This window comes from Suillus fuscotomentosus (genome assembly GCF_016647785.1).
Source record: "Suillus fuscotomentosus strain FC203 chromosome Unknown F5891scaffold_38, whole genome shotgun sequence".
Taxonomy (NCBI): Eukaryota; Fungi; Basidiomycota; class Agaricomycetes; order Boletales; family Suillaceae; genus Suillus; species Suillus fuscotomentosus.
In genome coordinates this window covers 231,522-254,763 of record NW_024539550.1, presented here as the reverse complement: position 1 = coordinate 254,763, position 23,242 = coordinate 231,522, and the positions used below count along the sequence as shown (strand labels likewise).

General features: G+C 47.6%; 5 protein-coding genes across 5 annotated transcripts; 1 reads left to right on the top strand and 4 right to left on the bottom strand.

Moving 5' to 3' along the window:
• Nucleotides 1-5,185: 5,185 nt before the first annotated feature.
• Nucleotides 5,186-7,580, top strand: F5891DRAFT_955190 (uncharacterized protein; the record flags this gene model as incomplete). The annotated part of the gene is made up of 4 exons (XM_041375305.1): nucleotides 5,186-5,347; nucleotides 5,396-5,737; nucleotides 5,891-7,151; nucleotides 7,201-7,580. Coding segments are annotated over 4 exons (2,145 nt in total), but the record flags the coding sequence as incomplete, so codon positions are not given.
• A 2,810-nt stretch (nucleotides 7,581-10,390) lies between these two features.
• F5891DRAFT_1042728 (uncharacterized protein) lies at nucleotides 10,391-11,348 on the bottom strand (the record flags this gene model as incomplete). Its single annotated transcript, XM_041362121.1, has 2 exons — nucleotides 10,391-10,982; nucleotides 11,046-11,348. 2 exons carry the CDS (start codon nucleotides 11,346-11,348, stop codon nucleotides 10,422-10,424), a joined length of 864 nt encoding a protein of 287 aa, XP_041224169.1. The 3' UTR covers nucleotides 10,391-10,421.
• A 4,834-nt stretch (nucleotides 11,349-16,182) lies between these two features.
• On the bottom strand, nucleotides 16,183-16,564 carry F5891DRAFT_1190671 (uncharacterized protein; the record flags this gene model as incomplete). Its single annotated transcript, XM_041367344.1, has 2 exons — nucleotides 16,183-16,456; nucleotides 16,512-16,564. The coding sequence occupies 2 exons, from the start codon at nucleotides 16,562-16,564 to the stop codon at nucleotides 16,183-16,185; spliced, it is 327 nt and encodes a 108-aa protein (XP_041224168.1).
• A 2,085-nt stretch (nucleotides 16,565-18,649) lies between these two features.
• Nucleotides 18,650-20,307, bottom strand: F5891DRAFT_1129414 (uncharacterized protein; the record flags this gene model as incomplete). The annotated part of the gene is made up of 6 exons (XM_041364393.1): nucleotides 18,650-18,727; nucleotides 18,784-19,426; nucleotides 19,483-19,729; nucleotides 19,831-19,889; nucleotides 19,956-20,025; nucleotides 20,076-20,307. 6 exons carry the CDS (start codon nucleotides 20,305-20,307, stop codon nucleotides 18,650-18,652), a joined length of 1,329 nt encoding a protein of 442 aa, XP_041224167.1.
• Nucleotides 20,308-20,812: 505 nt separating this feature from the next.
• Nucleotides 20,813-22,627, bottom strand: F5891DRAFT_1042686 (uncharacterized protein). Its single transcript, XM_041362120.1, is given in 5 exon segments — nucleotides 20,813-21,662; nucleotides 21,683-21,689; nucleotides 21,708-21,798; nucleotides 21,853-21,958; nucleotides 22,169-22,627. The coding sequence occupies 5 exon segments, from the start codon at nucleotides 22,521-22,523 to the stop codon at nucleotides 20,962-20,964; spliced, it is 1,260 nt and encodes a 419-aa protein (XP_041224166.1). The 5' UTR covers nucleotides 22,524-22,627; the 3' UTR covers nucleotides 20,813-20,961.
• Nucleotides 22,628-23,242: the final 615 nt, after the last annotated feature.

The window sequence follows — 23,242 nt, the reverse complement described above, 5'->3', positions numbered from 1 at the left end:
GGAGTGCTGCCTCGATGAGGGTGAGGTCTTCAGCTTGGGTGATGAAGGTCTCGTATCGTTCGTCATTGGAATCAAGAGGGGCGGTATCGAAGGTGGAGTGGTATGGGAGCGTGTAGGTGGATGTGGGGAAGGGCATTCTGTTTGTAGGTTTTGTATTTGGGTGAGAACGATGTCGTCGAGGTACTGAGTAACCTCAAAGCGTGTTTCTGGCTTTATAGGCTCTAAGGGTCTCTTCGGCATTTTCCAGATTCTTTTCGGGGATCCACTCATTGCTAGCCGAAGAATACCCTTTCCATGATACCAGATATCGACGGCGATTTCCGTTTCCTTTATGTGCGAGGATTGCTTCTATTTCATATTCTTCTTCTTCTTCGAGAATATCAGGTGGTGGTTCTAGGAAGTTCGGACCGTGTACGTTATTTTCGCGATAGGAGGATAGTTGCGAAGCGTGGAACGTAGGGTGGATCTTCCATTGCGGCGGTAACTGGAGTGTGAACGTGATAGCGGATAGTACAGCCGTGATAATGAACGGGCCGTATCTCTTGGGTGCCAGTTTCCGGGATGGGAGCTTTAGTCTCAGATTGGCGGCGGACAGCCATACCTTATCTCCGACTTTCCATGGTTCGTACTTCTGTCCGAAGGATCTTTCCGCCATTCGTTGCATAGCAATGTTATGACAGGAGATGGCTTCTTCTCTTATCTTTTGAAGAATTCTGACTCGTTCCTCAGCAGCGGGAACGTCCGATTCCGGGAGTAAGTGTGGGAGAGCTTTCGGCTCGTATCCCATCATGATAAAGAAGGGAGATGCATCTTTTGCGGAGTGTCTTCTATGATTGTGAACAAATTCTGCCATAGGGAGATGTTCCACCCATTCAGAAGGATTGTTCTGGCAATACATTCGAAGATACGTCTCGAGTTCCTGGTTTAATCGCTCGGTCTGTCCGTCGGTTTGTGGGTGGTAGGCAGTGGAGGGGGCTAAAGAATAATCTAGGAGTCGTGCAAGTTCGATCGAGAATCTGGATAAGAACTGTGGTCCACGATCGGAGATTACTTTGTCATGGAGACCAAATCTTTTGAAAACGTGTTTTAAAAATAGCTTCGCCACTCCTTCCGAGGTAATTGTTTTATGGCAAGGAGTAATGATCACCCCCTTACTAAGTCCGTGGTCTACCACGACCATGACACTATCAAAACCAGATGAAACGGGGAGATCGGTAATGAGATCGACAGAGATCTGGGAAAAGGGGCGAGTAGCCATAGTACTGATAGGGTGTAGGGGTGGGGTTACAGGGTGAGTGTCCACCTTCATCTGTTGGCACGTAGCGCAGCCATCGACGTAATTGCGGATATAAGTGCCCATACTGGGCCACCAGGCTTCCCGTTTGACGAGTTCTTCGGTTTTAAAGCATCCGGGATGTCCTGCAGAAGGGTGATCATGATGCTTCCGGAGTAACTGCGGTCGATGTGCGGGAGGGATATAAGCTCTATCTTTGTAGAACAGAATATTATCGGCGATTCGCCAGTCGCTAAGCGATGATTTCATAGGAGGCAAACATAGGCCATTAAGGGCATCTTGCGCGGCAGAGAAGAGGGGGTCGTCAAGGGGTGCGGTGGAAGCAATAGCTGCTCGTAATTCTTCATCGATTAGGCGGATAAACATGGAATCAGGAAGGAGGACGGCGTCAGCATTATCTCCCGACCCGTCGCCATGGTCCGGTCGGCGAGAAAGGGCATCTGGAACTGCTAATTTTGTACCGGGAACGTGATATAACTTTAAGTCGAAAGAGGTGAGGAGTAGTTGCCATCTGGCCTGTCTTCTGGATAGGCGCTCTGCTTTTGCGAAATAGAGGAGGTTCATATGATCAGTAAATACAATAACCGGTTGTGGATGTCCTTCGAGGTAGTGTCGCCAATGGGTGAGAGCGCGGATAATAGCCAACAGCTCGCGATCATGAATGGGGTAGTTTCTTTCGGCAGGACTGAATGACTGCGATAAGTATGCACATGGGTGATAGACGCCATTAGTGTCAGTCTGCAGCAATACTCCTCCTGATGCGACAAGAGAAGCATCCGTAGCGATGGCGAATTGATGGTGGGGATCAGGGTTCTGAAGAACAGGGTGTGAGGTGAAGCATTCTTTTAGCTTCTCGAACGTTTGCTGGCACAAGGGCGTCCAAGAGAATGAGACATCCTTCTTCGTTAGGTCGATAAGGGGTCGAGCTATATCCGAGTAGTGGGAAATGAAGGTTCGGTAGAAGTTGCAAAAGCCCAAGAAGGATCGAACGTCTTTTACTGTTTCAGGGGTGGGCCAGTCTTTGATGCCTGCCGTTTTTCCTTTATCCATTTCTACGCTTCCTGGCTTGATAATCATTCCAAGGTATTCCACTTCTTCCGCATCGAATGTGCATTTCTCCGGTTTAACAAATAATTTTTCTTTTCGAAGTTTGTCTAGAATGATGCAGGTTCGTTGTTGATGTTCTGTGGTTGTCTCGGAGAAGATGAGCATATCGTCCATGTAGATGACGAGCCATCCTTCGTTGAGTTCAGCTCTGAACGTATCGTTCATATACGCTTGGAAAGTGGCAGGGGAATTGCATAATCCGAAGAACATGACCGTGGGTTCAAACAGTCCTTCTTCCGTGATGAACGCGGCTTTCCACCTGTCATCCGGATGAATCCGAATGTTATTGTATCCGGATCGAATATCAATTTTTGTGAATATCTTTGCGCCATGTAACCGTTCAACCAAAGATGACGGGAGTGGCAGGGGGTACGCGTTCTTGATAGTCTGGTCATTCAAGAAGCGGTAGTCCTGGCATGGTCTAAGTTCTCCGCTTTTCTTTCCTACAAAAAAGAATCCGCTTGCTTGAGGGGATTTAGATTTCGTGATGAACCCCTTGGCAAGGTTTTCTTCGATAAATCTTTTTACTGCGCTTCGTTCGTTGTAGGAAAGGGGGTAAATTTTGGACGTCTTGGGAGTAAATCCGGGCTTCGTTTCGATACGATGATCGATACCGGGCCTCTTGGGGGGTAGTTCGTTCAAGCCGTTTTTTGCGAATACGTCAGAGAAATCATGGAGATACTTCGGTACCAATTCTTCAAAAGTTTTTTTCTTCTTTTCTTTTTCTTCAGAGGCGAACTCCTGTGCTTTGTTACTAAACTTGGAAGATTCTTCGACTTGTCGAAGATATTCTCCTTCGTCCGTAAGTTCGGTTAGGGATGACGGTGACGTACTCCAAGCGTCTTCTTTTGTATTGAACTTCTTAGTGAAGAAGGTCTTCTGTGGTCGAGAGGTTTGCTTGACATATTTTTTGATTTCGGCAGATTTTTTTGTTGCTGGAAGGGATACCGTTTGTTTGGTCCAGTCTATAGCGGGGTTCATGGCTCGAAGCCAGGGGATCCCTAGTAGGATCTGGTCCTTGTCTCCTAACTTGGTAATGTTGAATTTTCCTATCATCATCCTTTGGTCGATTTGAACGATTAGCGTGCAGTACCGTTCTACTGGTCCGCTGCTGAAGTAGCTTCCATCGGCGGTTTTAATGTAAAAAGGGGTTTCGAGTTTCTTGGTTCCAATGTTATGTTTTTTCACGAAGTCCTCGGAGATATAGGTTCCCGATGCTCCGGAGTCAATTACTGCGGTGGTTTCGACATTTTTCTGACGCGTTCGGGATACGAGGGTTATGGGGACACGAAGTTCTTTCTTTTCACCAACTGTTCGTATTAGGCGTACAGGCTTTGCTGGAGATGCTATCGTCGATATAGGTCTCCTGTTTAAAAATCCTCATCAATTCTTCTAGCTTCTTCTTCTTCCTCTACCTTCCTCACTGCTGGGTAGGGGGCTTTCTTCTTCTGCGGACATTCCCGTGCCCGATGTCCGATCTGGTGACAGTTGAAACATTTTCCTGTCCTCATGTATTCTTGCTTGGCTTCGTCGGTGATCCGATCAATAACCATGGCGTCCCTATCTCTGGCTGGGATGTATCTTTGATCTCCGCGACCGTTCTTCTTCTGGATTTGTCGGGAAGGAAACCTGCTTCTCCGAGCTAGCAATCTTGCATAGCAATTATCCAGATCGACTACCGCAGCGATGTAGTCATCGAGGTTCTTGGGTACCCCTCCTGCGTTGAACATTTTGGTTAGAAGTCCTCCGTTGAGGCCATTTTCGAAATGATAGATCATCATATGTTCTTCTTTGATCTTTGCTTGGGCAAGTAACCTTTTGAAGTCTGCAATGTACGTCTGCAGGCCTTCTGGGCCTTGTTTTAATTCCAGGAGTCGTGCCAATGCGGTCCCGGATGGGTCAATCGGTCCGAAGGCTTTGTCAAAGCTTTCGTTGAACTCTTTCAAGGTTCCATAGCCCTTCTTTTGTCCAGTTGAGTCGATGAATTGGGCTTCTGCGAGGAATTCTTCTTTCCATGACCTAGCATTTCCTTCGTTCATGAACGAGGAGATGAAGATCACTTTCTGAGTGTCGGTTTTATAGATTTCCGAGTTGATATCAATGTAAGCATTGCATGAGAGCATGAATGACTTGGACTTGTCTCTGTCGCCATCAAATGTAGGAGGATGGTTGATCTTGAATTCTGTTGTCTTGGATGAGGCCGACATGTTCAATGGTGGTACAGGAGTACCAAGGTTCAGGGCTTGGAAGGTAGGGGTGAGTGAAGTCAGGTTGTCGCCTTTTCTTCGCCTGCACTAGCTGTCTTGCTCAGTCAGGATCTTTCTGTTCTGGTTTCGAGGTTTCTTTGACACGTATGGATATAGGTGTCTTTCTGTACTTCAATCTTTTGTTACGAACTAGGATAGTTCTTTAACAACAAAGGCTCGACAGAGCGTTCACGTTGTTGAGGTCTTTGTATAGCTCTTCAGATAAGAAGAGGTTCGTAGACTTTAGTCAAAGGAGTGCTTTGACAAAGAGATCGGTTCTGACGTCTTAAGATTGGTGGTCTTAAGAGAAGGAAGTTTTCAGGGTAAAACCTAGTAAGATTGAAGTGACGTTTCTAAGTAAAGTACACGTGCTTAAATAGGAAACTATATGCGCACGGACCAAGGCTACGGTGAGATAATAGTACAGAGGTCGAATGCGGAAGTAAGACCAAGAAAGGAAAGCTAAACTGCTAAGAACGTAAGGCATAATGGCAGATACGTGAGAAGTAAAGAAAGTAGAGCGATTGTAACAGTCCATCCCATTCAGCTCATTTGGCGCGATGCTCTGGAAGTCGTCAAACAACTTTTCAGTGACCCAGTTTTCACCAATAATATTACCTTTCAGCCCCACGTAGTTCATGTTGGGAATCAGCGCGAGTATGGAGATTATATGAGCGCTGATTTAGCATGGAAAATTCAGGTAAGTTTGCCCTGCTTAGTCGACTACTCAAAGATTGATTCCGTGTAGGACTGTCTCCCATTAGGTGCTACACAAGTACCGATCATTTTAGGGTCCGACAAAACTCCCGTGACGAGGACCACTGGGGGACTCGAGATGCACCCCATCTTCATCACCATCGGTAACCTTGATTCAGAAGTTCGCTCCAAGGCCACACTCCGAGCTTGGCGCTGTATCGCTTACATGCCCGTCGCTAAGTTTCGCGTGCATCCCGATTATCAAACCATTCTTCAGGCGCGGCTGTGGCATAAGTGCGTTGACCTTGTCTGCGCCAACCTTAAACAGGCAGCCAAGACAGGCTGCTTTATGCCTGATCCTTCCAGATTTATTCGTTATGTCTATACGCCACTCGTCGCTCACGTATGTGACCTGCCAGAGGCTTGCATGATCGCTGCGGTTAGTAAAAGTGCATCTCCTTTAACAATGGCGTCACAAGAAAATTTTGGTGATGGGGTTCTCTACCCTCCTCGTACTGGGCAACACACGCTACAACTTATCTGTGAGATCTCCCAAACAATTGATGTTTGGGATCTCGACAAATTCCAGAAGGCAGCCAAAGCTGTCCATCTATCTGGAGTCCACATGCCATATTGGCGTGACTGGATCTACGCATGTCCGTCTGTCTTTCTCGCTGGCGAGATCTTGCACACCTGCATCAAATTTTTTGCTGACCATCCGCTCACCTGGATCAAGGAGGTAGTAGGAAAATCCGAACTCGATGCTCGCTACATGAATCAGCATAAGCGGGTGGGAACACGCCACTTCACCAAAGGTATCACGCACGTCAACCAGATGACAGGTCGTGAGCATCGAGATATTCAACGCACCATTGTTGCTTCGATTGCAGGTGTTGCTCCACCTAACTTCATTCGCGCAATCCGTGCCCTCGTTGACTTCATTTATCTTGCCCAAAATCCGATTCATTCTGCAGAAACCTTGTCGTCAATGATGCAGTCCCTTTCAGACTTTCATACATTCAAGCACGCTGTCATCGAGGCCCAGGCTCGGAGGGGGAAGAAAGGTGTTAAGGAAGATTTCTTTATTCCTAAACTCGAGTTGCTCCAAAGCTTCAGAGGCACAGTCGAGAGACTGGGCACTTTGATGCAGTTTTCGGCGGATATGACGGAGCGCTTGCTCATTACTCACTGCAAGGATCTCTTTGTACGAACAAATCGACGAGTCAACGACTTCGTGGAACAGTCTGTACGGATTCTCAACCGCCAGGAGTCAATAGAGCTGTTTAATTTGTACGCACTGTTCCGTTCTCATCATGCATCACTTGTCAATGTGATATGCACTGAGGATGAGGCGGTGACAACCGTCAATCCAGCGCTCTCCTGGGTTTCTCGTGTTCTCCCTGATGAATCGCACTCTGTTCACGGACCTCGGCCAGTTCGTAACCATTTCCTCAAGGGCATTCTTTCCGGAGATGCACTCACTGCCTTCCATCTGACGTCGACACCAGATTTCAAATCTTTGTCGCCCACCGACATTCATACCATATATTCGCTCATTGATTTTGATCATGCACTCTCTCAGTTCATCAAATGTTTTTCTCTTTCCACCAGCGAGCATACCCGCTGGGACCACAAATATGGACGCTTTCATGCATGGAAAAAATTTCGATTACAGCTTCATTCGGCCTTCCGGCCACGGCTGATCATGCCCAGCAGAGTGATCCAGGCGTATCCACCAGATAGCGGATTTCCCCTCGGAAACTGTGATAATGTCCTCGTCGACGTCACAGGCGACGATGGCCAAACCAGTATGTCATTTTTGTTTTTATGTTCCAGCACTAACGAGATTATGTTCAGTAAGTCGTATCGCACAAGTTCGACTTATTTTTCAACCGACTCTTCCACGTGCTTCTGACCTAGTTTTGCCATCATATCTATCCCATCCGCTGCTCTATATTCAGTACTACGACTTTGTCGCCAGTCCCAATGACCGGCCTGAACTCGCGATGTGGACAGTAGAACGCTCATATGTGGAAGACCAACACGGCAAACACAGATGTGGTGGTGTGGTTCCATTGACAAGTGTAACACACACTGTCGAGTTGATCCCAGAATATGGCCAAAAGGTGGACGAAAAGATTTCTTCAGCCATTTGTTTGGAAAGTTATGACCGCTTTTTTCTGAACAATTTTGCGGATAAGGACAGTTATCACACATTGAGTACGGAGTTCGCATAGTATCAGTAGCTCACAATAGCAGCACATATAGTTTTGAATTCGTGCATTAATCTCTGCGAAGCTTTATGAGCGTCACTAGCAGCTAATTATGAGTGGCCCAAGTCTAGGGTTTGTGAATAGCACAAACCCTAGACTAGTAGTTCAGCATCGAGATATTTACAGTGTAACTACAGAAAAATCTGTTCCACCAATCACGTTGCTCCGATCACCAGGTCGTAAGCTCACCGTAAGCATCAAACTTCTTTTTGACAAGCGAAATTTCAAGGCCTTTTGCTGATGCAGGAATATTCAGAAAGCTTCCGCCATGAACGGAGTTTTAAGTTTGCAAGACGACGTGTTTCAGGCTATTGCACTAACCGTGCACTCGTTCGGGTACTAGGTATACTTGCAGAAACATTTGAATCGTACCGATCCATAACAGGACGTGAGTAATGAAGTTACAAGGTCTGCTTTCGTGCTTGGTTCTCTGGTGAGTCTTTTCAGTGATGTCACCTCGTGCTATGTACAGTCCTAAATCGCTCTTCACTTAGCTCTCAAGCAAGACTGCAGGACGCTGTAGGTTGCATATCATCGTGACACGAAGATTTCTTGCAAGGTTACATTGACGTTCCCTGTATTTCTTTGCGCTCGTATCGTATTGTGGTTTTTATAACATGAAAACAGTCTCTAGAGACCCTGAGGCCTGATCCGTTGTCACTGATTGCGATTCTCGTTTCCTTCACTACAGTCCAATGTCTCGAAGCCATCGTTTGAGGGCCTGCATTCCCCATATCACATGTTCCTGCCACCCGCAATGTCACCTCCAAAGAGAGGGTTGTCGTGAGTAAAAAACTGAAGAACCCAGTATAGATGCAGACCGATGGCAGTCTTAGTTATTCTCCCAACAGGAATCAGGCAAAGGTGGTGAACCAGTAATAGACACCGATCCGCAACCCTCATACTGGTGTCGCCGCTGAACATCATGATGAAGTTCGATGTAGTGGAGCAAAGTCGAGTTCGAACAACTGATTACTATCGCTTATCTTCAATACAAATTTCAAGGAACACCAGCGAAAACTGCAGTGCCGATACCACGCAAGGAAGAGTTCGGTTCTGCAGCAAGAACATTCCATGGAACAGAAGGTCGACGTGTCACCAGACCAAATACCATATCTATGGCTGCTCAAAGGAGTAGCGCGTGGCTGATCAGGACCGCGCATATTTCTTCTGTCTGCCGCATGGACCTCGAAATGAGAAGAATGAGTAGCCTCGTGTCTTGGGCGTCTGATCAATCCAGGATAAAATCACCTAGCGCACACATCTCTGCAGTTTCGCTGCACCCACGATCTCTCTACTATGGATGGGAAGCATATCCTCAGCGGAGATGATAATGAGCGAGTCTCAGAGTGGGCGGTGCCAGAAGATATTCTGTCAAAGGATGCTATCAAAGAACAGGTGGCAAGGGTACTTTGTTTTTGATTCTCTGGTCATTCATCATCTCATCTCGCGTCTTTTGATTCAAAGGCTCGATGCCCCGATTTAAAGGCATGCTTCCAATCTTGACTCACGTAACATATAAGTCGAGCATGCCCCTGCCTTCATGCAGATCCTGGCTATCGACACCATCATCCATGATGCATGCATCACGGGAGACTTGACTACCGCCGAACAATTACTCACGCAAGAGATCGAAGTTGATGCTAACAGCCATACCTCCTATGCCAACCGTTCATTCGTCATGGCGCGACGACTCGACTGGGACCGCGCACTTGATGATGCAAACAAGGTGAGTACACTGGCACCCACCATCATGTCCCCCTTAACGTTGGTCGTGACATAGTCTGTTAGCATTCAGCCTTCATTGTCAGGCTATATCTCTAACGGCATCGCCCTCTGCGGGAAGCAACAGATCCGAGAAGCGATGACAGAATTTGACCTCGCATTCACGTCCACCGACGGAGATTCATTGACGACGCAATTTCTTTTCTTGATCAAAGTAGGTGAATATTTTACTCGTATTCGATGCTTCATTAGAGATTTTCAGGCCATCGCATTGTTCAATGCAAATAACCATGAAGAAGCAATGCGCTTCGTCCAAGAGCTAGCTGCCTGGCCCAACGCCGATCCTCTTGCTTCTCGTGTTGTAGAAGTGAGCAACATACGCTTGACCAAGCCCAGGTTCGTATGCTCACTGATTTTTCTGTGCTTCGCACATCAGGCATATCTGCGAGTCCAACTGGGAAACATTGCCATGGATAACGCCCTCTACAAAGAAGCTGTCGACCACTTTACTGCCGCTGTCAATGCTGGCGTTTTCTTTTCCAAGTCAGACATTCATTCCATGTACGAGGGCTTTGTCGTGGTACGTTGATATGACTTGACACAGTCATAATCATCCACGCTCAACCGCGTGCTTGCGCAGCTTTTCGGCTGGGACCTCAAGTCCTTGTGGCAAAACGCGAACCAGCAACGATGCCACGCGCTCGTTCGGGGAGGTCAATTTGGAGCAGCACTCGAATCATATCGATACATGATAGACATGAGCGATGAGCCTACGAAGGCTATCTTCCTCGCTTGGCTCCCAGGTAGTCTTTCAGTACTGATGTCACCCGTGCTATGACTTTCACTCATGCTACCCTCAGCTCTCAATGAGGAATGGAGGGAACTCCACGTTGCCAATGGAAATACTGCCCTCGCCACGAGTGGCTTCTCGTGCATCTTGAAACACCGAAATAGATTAGTTTTTTTTTGTACCCTAACATTACTAGTACTCGTGTACACATAAGTTGCCCTCTGTACTCGCATTGATATAGATGATACGATAGGTCAAGGTCAATATTTCCGCATGAAAAAACCATACAACTACAATATGTCTAGGGTCCTGATGTTCAGAATGTCAATCGAAGCCATGTCTTTGACCTGCGCAATGATGTTATGGTCCGAAGCGACCCTCTTGTACTCTCCAACGCGTTGCTGCGCTACCAAAAGTGCGCTGAAAGCCTGCCCAAGGTGAACCATCAAACGCAATGATCGCGAGTGAATATCCGAGTCAACCGACAATTCCTCTTCTCCAGGTGAGTCGCTGGACGGCTCGTCAGTGTGGTCAGATGCAGATTCGGACTCGGACCAATCCCCTACGCTCTCCTCTTCGTCTGCGAAGGTAAGCTGCTCCGAAAAGTCAGGCAGTCCAAGGAGACGACGATCCCATGGACGGACAAGAAAGAATGTCTGCTGAGTGGGCTTTACGCGCGAGAATTGAATTAGTGTCTCGTCTGTGGTGATCACCAAGTCCCGAAGCCCATCTGCTTTCACTCCATACGTGGAATGAGCAGCGTCACCGCGCCTCCGTTTGACTTCATTGACACGGAATGCGATGCAAGGCAGACGGAGTCTGCGGTTTGCGAAGAGGGGAGCATTCGTGTTCTCGAGCAGGTCATACAGTTTCGAAGCTGAATCCACAGCCACAATGTTTCGCAAAGAAGAGACCGCTGTCTGAATCTCATCTTCAGACAATGATGGTAGGGAGCATGGCGGGGTTGCATATGAGATGATGTCGGCTGGAAAGCAACTATTGAACTCGGACGATTGTCCGACCCAGTCGAGGGAAGTAATGTCACCCGACCGAGAGACGATATCCTGCAGGAGCCGCCCGAGCGCGCTCTGCTTCCTCTCGCCATAGATGACAGGTAAGTGGACGTCGAAGATACCAAATAACGAGTACGCGGTGTCTTCCTGCACAGTGGTGACGCGCTTCGATGCCCATTGCAGTTTCTGTCTAGCATCTCTCATCCTTGGACGGAAGGAGATCAGGGCCTGTGGATCTAATCCCGTGGCACCCTCCAACTCCTTCATGATTGCTGGGGACTCTTTGTGGTTGCGAGAGCGATCGTCCAGATATAATGACCAATCTTTCTGATAAAATCTGACAACTTTCGGAGCGACGAGCTCTTGAAATGTCCATCCTCTCTCGTTCCAAACACTGCCTGTCAGTGCGCCGGGTTGGGATGAAGGAGGGACATCGGATAGGTAGACGATGGTGAGCGCCGAGTGGCGGTACCAGACGAACATGGAATTGACCGATTCTTGAAGCTCGACCTTGTTGTTCTTATCGATGCAACATGTATCCATCCACGCCCAGCAATACCCCGCATCACGAGCGACTTTGCAAAACGACTGCAATTTCGCGGTGCCACCAAGTCCATCCAGCTCGTACACGACTTTGTCTTTGATGTCGTGCAGCAGCGCCTCTCTCTCTTCCCACCTGTGTGATAGCAAAACACAACGGAAGTGCATCGCCACCACCTCCTTGATGCGTTCCATTTGGAGATCCAAACGCTTCGTTATGGATGACAAAAGCTCCCTGTACTCTGGACTTATTTTGAAGGAGTTTAGCTGTGCCGCTCGGTCGCACAGAATCCCCGTAGAGGTGTTGAGCAGACGCAGGGGAGCGTTGCTGAGTTCAATCCAAACTGCTCTTCGAATTGCGTCTTCCACTTCGGATGGACAGACGTACTGCTGACGCAGATCTGCAGAACGAGATAGGTTTTTCGAGATGATGCATGCGCGTTCCGGTGCTTACCTCGTATGTGAGCTTCGGGAGCATCGTCCAACTTGGACAACATGATTGTGAAGGCCTCGATGGCGTCATTGTAACGTTGCGCGCCACGCAGCGCTGCGTGTGTCAACTTGTATCCAATGTGAGACGAGGGATTGAGTTCGGTGACCTATGCAGCGCCAAAGTGAGCATGGACTACAAAACTTAATTGTCATCGTACCTTTTGCGCGTCGAGGAGTGCGTCTTCCCATAGCATTTTACTTAACTTTGCGTGGCTGCGATTTGCAAAGATGATGTAGAATCCAGGTCGACTGCCGTTGAGTATAGGCCAATAGCCTTGTCGTAATCGTTTGCAGCGAAGGCAGCATCTCCGTGGGCAGCGCAGAGCGCGCTGCATTCCTTCTTGAAACCTGAGAGGAATGCGAGTGAGAATTGTAGCCTGCACGACATCACGGACTCTGGACTCGCCGTTGGACCAGTCAAGGCAGTCGGCATTTGTAATTTCGTCACTTGAAACCATCATGTGTTGATATCTTTTCACTGCATCTTGGAGTTTACCCGCCCGAAGGAGTGCATGACAACACTTCTGGTGTGCAGTGAACCACAATGGTTTGAGATCCCAGCCGAAGAGCTGGACAAGTGACTTGGTTATGGAAAATGTTTCGGATCTGAATCAACATACCACCACCAAATCCTCGTAAATTTCATGAATATCCGATTTCGGTGATAAATCGCTGGAGTCGATAGCGGCAGTGAAATGGTCGGTGGCTTCATCGTAGCGTGCGCCATCCAAAGCCTTGATTCCGAGTTGAACGCGTAGATATGCCTAATGTGCGGGTTGTAAAGATGAGTGTTAATGACCAGGCATGGATGACACTTACTTGCACGACACGACATGCGAGAATATCACCATTCGGACAACCGGCAGCGAGTTCTTTGAGGAGCAGGTTTGCCTCGTCATGTTGATCTGCATTGAAGAGCGCGATAGCCTGAAATACGCGATGAAGGGAAGAGTATGTGAGGCAAATGTAACATACCATACCTTGATCAATAGCAGAAAATGTGTGATTTCTGTATCCTGGTCCGTGTACATGGATGCAACATCAAATGCTGCCCTCGCATCCAGGATGCGGCCTTTTCCACAGAGGGCAATACCCTTGGAGATATAGCCCATCAACGAGGGCTGAGTCCTGATGGACTATGTCATCGTCGAGTTAGCCCTGTATAAGGCGGCGATGATTCTCACCTTAATTGCGTCCAGAAGGGCGCGGTCCCAGTCGCGTTTTCGCGCCATGACAAATGACCGATGGGCGTAGTAAGTATGGTTGTTCGGATTGGTGTTGATATCTTGAGTGAGTAGTTCTTCTTCGGCGGTAGATAAGTCTCCATTTACACACGCAATACGGGCTGGTATGATGGCTAGGATCTGTACGAAACATGCTCGAATTGTGGTATATATGAGTCAAGGACGGAAACATGCCTTTGAGCGATGGAAGTAAGGAGTATGGTTGTTCGCATCGCTGTTGATATCTTGCATGAGTAGTTCTTCGTCAGTAGACAAGTCTCCATTTATGCACGCATTGCGGACTGTTGTGGTGGCGATTGTCTGCAACAAGCATACTCGATTTGTGGTATATGAGTCAGAGACGGAAACATACATTTGGATGTATACCCTGAGGTACTGGCCACTCCAAGATCATCTTATCGAAGCCTCCGCTGAGGATATGGTTGCCGTTCACGGAGAAGGTGATGCGTGTCGTGGAGGATGACTGCTTGAAGATGGCAATGGTTCGTCGATCTGAGAACTGCCAGAGACGGATGTCGCTGTCAGTAGATGCGGATGCGACGAGTGTGCCAGCAGGATGAATGGCAATGGCATTGATTCGGTCAGTGTGGCCCGTCCAGGGATCACTAACCTGCTTCCATGTTTTTGTATCCCATTCGCGTATAGTAGGATCCTGATGTTTGCCGATTGTGAGAAGGCGTGTGCCATCGGGCGTCCACGCGAGTGACGAGTTGTATTTTGTGTGTCATAGCCTTGAATGATGTGACACATTTCCTGGTGGCTGAATTGTAGATTTCAATGTGGTGGTCTGTTGCGATGGCAAGATCTCCGGATGGTGAATACTGTACGCAGTTGACACAAGCACCACAATTGATCGGAGAGTCTCCTTGCAGCTGCCAGGTTATGGTATTCCACAGTTTCGTCATTGTGTCATATGAACCAGTAGCAAGCACTGTTCCATCGGGAGAAAAATCCAGCGAGTTGATCGATTTGGAGTGTGCTTCGATTTTGGCGAGTGATTCGCCAGTTTCTCCGTGCCAGAAGATGACCTTTCCTTCAGCATCACCGCTTGCTATCAATTGTCCATCTCGTGATACAGCCAATGCCTGCACCACATTGTCATGTCCTTCCATCTTCTTCAACACAACGCCTGTCCTCAAGTCCCACAGACGAAGCGTCTTGTCACCCGAGCCCGTAACCATTCGTCGTTTATCGGGGAAAACTGCGACTGCATTTATGTATCCTTCATGGCCTCTGAACTTTCGCAAGGGCGTGGTGATTGTAATGAGCTCCGACATTTTACTTGATGTGGATGATGTCGAGGTCAAACTTTGGAGGTATTGTATCTTTCTCTAAGCTGTAGAGGGTGTATGGTGCATTTCATCTGCACAGCTGTCTCGTTTAAATAGACGCCCAGTACACTTCAGGCTGTTCGGGCCCACGCCTCATCACTGAAAACCAAGATCTATGATAAACCCTTATATACACATTATAATCCCAACAATGTGTATAATCGTATAAAATATGGCAGTGCAGAAGCCATAGTCTTGTATAGAAATATATTGTTATCCCTTGCGACCAATCTTTATCATGATTACCTGTGCCCGGCATTAGTTGAATGAATTTGGCTGTGTAAAAACTCAAACGGATTGATAAACACGCTAATTGCTGAAAACAAGATATATATGTGTAGAACGCTATCCCCTATGACCAATAATCATCAAGATGGTTTTCATTTAGCATTAGCTGCATGAATCATGTCGTGACAGTACTAAAACTGTACTGAAGTGGTGAAGCATGTTCGAAAAAGTGTCTCTCATTTAGCATTTCTAGCACAGAGGCTCTCCTGTCAAATAAGTAAAAGAGATGGAAATTCTTGCCATCTGTACCATCATATGGACAATTGTTTCATTGGCATCATGGTATTGCGGGTTTTATACTTGATTGGCCAGGAAGTCACATTGGGTTATATAGGATTATACAGAGACACTCAGTACAATACATGTAGTTTATCAATGCCTCGCCAATTCTCTACCCTAATCTCATCATCAACACCGTCTGCAGGAACAATAACATGGGTTGAACCACAACAGATATCGTTAGTGCCTTGAAGTCCAATGAAAGCAAGGTGTCGCGGCAACTTGACACTATTGTTTCCTTATGCAAAATTTGCACTGCTCAAGTGGTTGACTGAGTTTGGCGGTGCCGGTGTACAATCAAGCTCGGTGGTGCCAGTATAGGATCGAGTTTGGCGGTATATAATCGAACTCGTGGTACCATAGGATGTAACAGGATCGAGTTCAGCCATAGGATCGAGTTTTTGGCCATGGAATAGAAGTTGGTCGCAGGGATCAAATCCAAATATGAGATCGAGTTCAGCCATATCATCGAAGACCAGTCATCCTTAGACAGAAACATAGACCACGACATGACATATCCTGTTGCCAGACCATGTAGTACAGTGCGACTTTCTGGATGGCATCCTGTCGAGAAACTTGCAGGAAGTAGCGTTAATGAGTGATTGAAGGCAGAGTAGGTGATAGTGGGGATTGTAAATAAAATCTGAGTCGGGTCCTTACTTATCAATGACCGGAAGATATGCTCGGCCGGTGGTGACTGAGGTCTTGACCCTTCCCAAGGGAGTTGTACCTCGTTCATTTTGAGATCCAGTGGTCAAACTATTTCAGAATAGGAAAAGAGAAGGAGCAGGGTCGGAGCCGGGTAAGGCTGCGAGCTTCGGCGTCAGTTGCAGACAGCTAAAACCAACAGAGATAACGGCAGTTTCAAGCATCGGTCGAGGACACATGGCCAATGTTGACTTTGAAGAAAGGCCAAAATGCAGAATAGGTTTCAAGTGGGATTGAGGGATCATCCAGACCACCATTCACTACTGCCCGATCCCAACAACCGCCAGTGCTTAGCGCACATGCCCAGCGCATGTCAGCAAATGCTGACGTGGCTCGAACATATGCGAACCACACCGGAAGGCGCCAGAATGAGAGGAGTGGAGGAGGGCGAGAAGGAGATGAGGGAGAGGTAAGTTTAAGTCTTGGGTACCTATGGAAATGAGGTAGTTAGCAGCATAAAAATGCACAATACATATTACACGCACCTCTGCAGCTTAGAGAAAGGTACCCACAATCCCTCGGCCGCGTTCAACACCATCAATCTCCAGTAAAATGTCACAGCTCATTCCAAGCACCACATCCCTTCGAGCTTTTGACAGACCGGCAGTGCCTGTTCGAAAAGTCGGCTCAATGTCGAGTAAGAGATGTTAGGACCTCAGAAGCGAAGAAGGATGGCACTGACTGCGTCTTGAGATGAATTGTTGAATCAGAAAATATGACAATGACAAGCAAATGTAGCGAAGCCATGGAGGACGAGTGCAACTCACAGTGGTGTGTGTGAGTTTTGTGTGTCTAGAATTTTTGAATAGATCAGCGCCATATACGTTGAGCGTATGCCTACAGCATCGACGTCTTCCTATCATTCTGCACTGCTATATAGTATTAAGCCATTTTTACGCATGAATGCAAAAACTATACCACCAGCTTAGAATTCGACATACTGTTAAATTAATGTGTCGAAATGACAAACAAGCTCACGGATCAGGAAAATGATGCTTGATAAGTAGGCCAATACATGGGCATATAAGGACAACACAGATTTCGCCAACCTTATAAGGTAAATATTGTCATACCGGGTTATCCGGTTTTCAGTGATGCTCTATCACCGTAATGCACCCTATTGTCATGCCCGCTGTCCTCGACAGCATGCACATCTGCAGTGCATACATGCATCCGACTCTTGTCTTCGTAGCTTACAGAATATATTCCATTACATCAAGTAGAGCAGTCCGTGTTTTCCAGCGCTCGAATCTAACTGCATGAATGCTGATCTTTTTCGTATCTAGCAGCTACTCCAGCTCATCACCAGGTCACTCCTTCGAACGCGTGTATATAGCTCACTCCAATATCACTTCTTCATCCAATAGACTCTAAAGATCCCTGTGTGCACAATGATGCAACCAAATCCCGTGGTACAGCCTCGGAATATCCTCACCATCGCCACACTGCCAACCGCCGCACCTCACTGCGATGCCCCTCCATCTTCTTCAACTCAATACCTGTCTTCAAGTCTCACAACAGAAGCGTCTTGTCATTCAAGCCTGTCACTATATGCTGTCTATCAGGAAAACCTGCGACTGCGGTTACGCCGCTCTCATAATCTTCAGGAACTCGACGGAGTGCGGTGCTTCGAGATCTCACTGGATGCTGATGATGTGGAGCACGGTCGAGGTAGACTTTTGAAGGATTGTGGGTGTCAAAATTCAGGCTGCAGATACATGTATTGTGCTGCTTCACCCTGTTGACTTCCCTTGTGTTTCCGTAGAACACTCTGAACTCCACTCACCTCCACCTCTCAGATAAATAAGATTTCACCACATGGGAGTCACAGTGGATGCCATTGACTAGTAGGTCGGTGATATCATCCATAGCCATAGATATATCCTGCTTGTATCTGGTCGCTTCCGCATCTCACAACGTCTCACGAGGCGGCTCTCTGATCGGCGAACGTCGTCATGATCCTGATCAAAGCCACCTTCGTTGGTGGAGGAATTGGATTCAAAGGTATCAATATCAAGCACGCAACGGCCGATTGCGATAAGCTGGAGAGTGAATATTAATCAGCGCTCAGCTCTCGTGTAGTGCCGGAGCCTACGTACTGAATTAAACGTTACAGAATGGCTCGGAGCTCAAGTTATTAGCCTTGTCACCCCGCGCCCTTCATGCAACCACTGGCAGGTTAGTAGTGATCAGGACTCTCGTATCTATATAACTACGTGTGCCAGGTGGATTGGCGAATTTGCGAAGACGTCGAAAGACTATTGGTGTTATTCCCTGTCCGAAAATTGCAGACATGCATGTATGGGCCCTGGACTGTTCGATGTCGATACAGAAAAGTTTCGTTGTCCGATAATAATGTTTGATAGTCTGCAACATAAGTAATATATACGTACCTGGCGAAGATAATGGTGTATTACTGTAGCGACTATGTCCTGGCGCACAAAAACTGTAAATTAATCAACATGATAGATCGTCCATCCGCCCGTGCCTCTAATAGACTATCGTATGATAGACGAAACTTGTTCAGACTCCAAACCTGCATCTCAGGACCCGAGATACCGATTGGGTCGTACTCGGCACTTGGCTAATGCACGCCTCTTGGACGAATGAGTCGTAAACGTCATTACCAGAATCTGTTACTGTCCGGGAGTAAACCCCGTGCCATACGCAGCATCACAACGTTCGAGGTCAGACTCGACCACTGTAACGAGACGCCCGTCAGTCTTGCACCGGCGACTAAGCTACAGCAGCTCTTACCCCATTTCCGATCAACACTTCAGATCTTTGAGCCACAAACATATCCAACGCCTGCACCACAAATTTCTGTTCCCATGTTATATCGAGATCGCGGCTGCTCTTAATCTGGTCCCAAGTCCCAGAGCTCTCCAAGGCCTCCTTCAGCTCCTGAACCCAATCGGTAGCGCCATTGGTCATGATATAGATATGCGTCAGCGGCTTTTCCGATTCGACGCGCACTTGTGTGACTTTCTGGACGATTTGTTCGATTGTGGGGAAGCACCGCTGCATATACATCTCCATGTTCTTCTCCGATGTCTCGCCCCATCCGCCATCAGTAGGCCTATCGAACTTGTCAGAGAACTCGGGGAACTGATTGAACGCATTCCAATTTGACGACCATTTGCCCAGGTGGACACAGTGGTCCTGGAAGTCACCCCTTCGCACGTGCAGCGCTAGGAGACCAGGTATCGGGTTTGAGTAGTTTTCCGCAGCAGCCGAACCAGTGAGCCCTTCAAAAATAGAAGATCTCGCATTCGGCACAAATATGCGGCGATTTCGTTTGTATGCATCTTGTATTAAAGGCGACCACCCCCAGTGCGTCGATACTGGGGAATTCTTGAGGTATTCCCATATGGACAGCATCCTCTTGTGTCCAAATATCCTACGCGACGTCTGACGTCTTCCATTGATCATCCAAAGAGGATGAATATGACTCACCAGTACTCAAAGATTGCATTATTATTTGACTCAATTTCTACACACGGGTCCTCGATCGAGTTAATTTTTTCGAGCCACTTTTCGAATATATAGGAAGCTGGCACGTCTTCGTCGAATCGCATGCGATCATCGTTCACATCCGCCACCTGAAGGAGTGTCGGATTGGGGCAAACTTTGTTGAAGAAAGTCTTGGACACCGCACGAGGAGTGGTATCGCCAGGGGGCATTTGACCACCCACCATGACACCTAAAACAATCGGAGTTAATGGGCGTATACGCGGAGATCGACCATATTATACTTGCCGCCCAATAGTGCTGTCAAGGGAATGCGAGAGGGAATTAAATGACCATTATAATCCGTAAAGAGCGAACCATCTGGATTCCAGATGTAGTCATCAAAGACAAAACTAGACGTCATCGAAAACAAGATTAGAAATGTGGGAACCGAGGAAAGGAACGGAATAGGGACTGACGAGCGTCCTGTGCTATGTGCAAGTAGTCCATTCATGACATAGTCTTGCATAACATTCCCCCATCCTGAACCTATGCACGATCAACGCATGATGGATCAAATGAAAAGAAGTATGACCCACTATGTGCATGATTTGCTGACCAGAGATATTTCACATCGTTCCTCGTTTCGTACTCCTTGTAATGCTCCAATTTTTGCTCCCGGGCTCGATAGTCCTCGTATAAAGGCGGTAGGTGGTCGGTAAAATAATTTCGTACTTCACGGTGGTAAAGTATTCCAGGGAGCACAAAACATAATATCACGGCGAGGAAGAAAAACCGTGTACCACGCTTGGTCAGACCATAGGATGGCATGAGTGAAAAGTGCTTGAGGATGAGAAGTGCAAGGGGTGCCGGCAGGGGTTGGTGCGCTGGACCGTCTGGAGCAACTAAAGGAAAGGTAAGAGAATATGGGTATAGTGGAGAAAATGGCAGAGAAAGACGTAAGTGATACTAAGGAAGGTTTAAATCAGAATACCGGAACACGCTGCGCATCATGTGGTCATCTTGATCGTTTCATGTTTGCTGCGGTGCCGTAAGATTGCAACCCGGACTCTGATGGGTCCAGCTCGATTTGAATTTAGTATATAGACCTTGGAGATAACGAGACTGCTGTACATGTAGCACTGCATGCCGTTTCATGAACTTTCGACACTGAGTACTGAGTACTGAGGAGAGTACGAGTCGAGTACTTCCGAAACGAGTCAGAATTAAGATCGGCAAATCGGCATAACGTGAAGCGCGAGTTTCCGACGGTTCGAGAAGCTGGTTATCTTTATCATGAAGCTTTCCCAACAGACACAAGCCGCAGTCCAAGCTGTGCTTCCAAATACAGCCGAAACTACGGCGCAGTGGCAATGACCATTCTAATGATACAGCATGAGACCATACTTAATATGTCACATAGAGGCATAGTGCCAGTGAGAAAAGGCGTCAGTAAGTTACAAGTAAGTAATATGTATGTATCCATCATGATCGTGCGCCCATCCGTCTCTCCAGGTACTGTGCTCTGGCCCGCTCCATAGACTCTCTAAGCTCTGGACTCTCCCAGGCACTCGTATCCTCCTTGAAGCTGCTTGTAATAGTAGCGCAAGCGTCGATATCCATCGAAGATTCGCGAGCAATCCGACGAGGTGTACTAGGCACTGACAACCTCGAAAAATCTTGGCGATCAGGGGAAAGGTGTATAGCTTCCCCGATAAATTTGCGCTTCCTAGATGACGAGTTCGGAGAGGATGGCAAAGTGAAGGAGGCAGGCTGATTGTCACGGGGTCGATGTGTCCGGCGGAAGGAACTACCCCTGGAAATAGATGTGACAGGTTGTTCTTCCTCCCAGTCACCCGAACCATCATCCACCTCATCCTCCTTCGCTTCACTCATCACCACAACCTCCGTATTCAAAGCTCTGTGTCCTTCTTGTATCAGCTTAGATAGTCTGTCGCCGATCCAGTCCATTTCGTCGGCTTCAGGTTCATCCTCTTCTTCGTCTTGGTTTACGTGCACGAAATCAAATTCTTGGGGTGGATGACCCATGAAGGCAGGAGAGACACTACGTGATGGTGTAACTGGTCGGCCACGAGTTCGGATCCTGCGACTTCGTGTGCCAGAGCGACGAACAGAGGAAGGTGTTGGACGAGACTTGCGCGATTTCGGAGTAGGAGGGGTAACTTTGTACTGATAGCACATCAATGATGATACGACAACGCATGCCAAACTGTACATACTTGTTCGGGGACCCAGTCACCCGGGTGGTATGGCGGTGGTTGCGGTTGTATTCTTTCTTGTTCCTTGCCTCGGTCCCGCCAGCTGCGCTCAACATCGATAAGTAACATCAACATCACACCAAAATTCAGCACTCACAGGCGATATACAGTGAGACCAACAGCAGTCCCGATAAGAGCAGCGCTCAACGCTGTAGACACGATCGAACCAGCGAGAGTGCGACGCCGCTTGGCGGGTGGTAATTCTACATTTATTTCAATAACGATATCGAAAAGCATGAATGAAAGTGGGTTGAAAGATGCAAGTAAAAAAGGAAGAGACGCGATTCCCAAATAAAAACCATAGCCGGCGCATGGACAACGCGTGGGTCGCGAAGCACTCGGACACATGGCATGCGCATGGCGCTATCGCTTGCGAAACATGTAATACTACATCACGGATGATCGAGACACACCTGTAAACACGTCTTCAACAAACTCTTGTTCAGGCGCTTCATTCGCCATATCTCTGTACTTGGCGGGTGTGTCGAGATAACCGCGAGTAGATGCTGCGCTTGTGGCAGCTTGGCAGGGTTCAGAGATAGAAGGGACCCAACCGCGTTTACGGTTTAGTGGTACAAATGGTGATAGTGATGGTGAGGGCGACGGTGATGCGCGGCGGGGATGAGGCAAGGCGCGATTAATACGTCGAGAAATGGGATCAAGCAGTGCATCTTTCTTGTCATTCCGGGACGGTTTGACTGCCGGTGAAGTGGTAAACGGATTGTGAAGACCCGGTACGCGGAAACTGAATGTAAATGGGAAAGGCATGGCAATTCGTAACACAGATCATAAACCAGACAGCAGATAAGTACAAGAGAAAGGAAAGGAGCAGGATGTCCTAGCACGCAAGTATACGTAGAATCAAAACTGCGAGAGCTACGATTGTTCATTCCACAATCCACCAACCACCATGCCTGGGAACACTTGCCTTTTTTGACCATCATGAAAACCCCTATCAGTTGATTGTTTCCAAGTCGTAATAAATAGCACTGCAGTCTGTCTCTTCTTCACATCACCCCCTCATCCCGAGATTAAATTCCATCGAAAACCGAAAAATGAAGCGGAGAGCCCATGTCCGAGGTATCCATAAAATGAAAATTGCAATATACACGTAGGTATCTAATCACTCACTGAAATGGTGGACATATCACGAAGGTAGTCATTCGCGATCATTTGAATGCAGTCGTGAAATGGCTCACGCAGTAGGCATACTATATCAAACATAGAATCACGATACGGCGACCTCAACAAACCACTCACAACTCCCGTCATTTGTTGCGAATACACCCTGGCTTGGATAAGCACAAGAATAATGATCAATGATGTACACATAAGTTGACAGCACAACATGCCAATTTCAGTTACAACCAGCGTTGGGAAGAATATATGAATAGGACACTGGCACCTGGCACTTGAATACAGCTTGCACATAGTGGCATCGTGCAATGGGAAACATCGTTCCTATTCTCCATATCAGTTGTGTACAA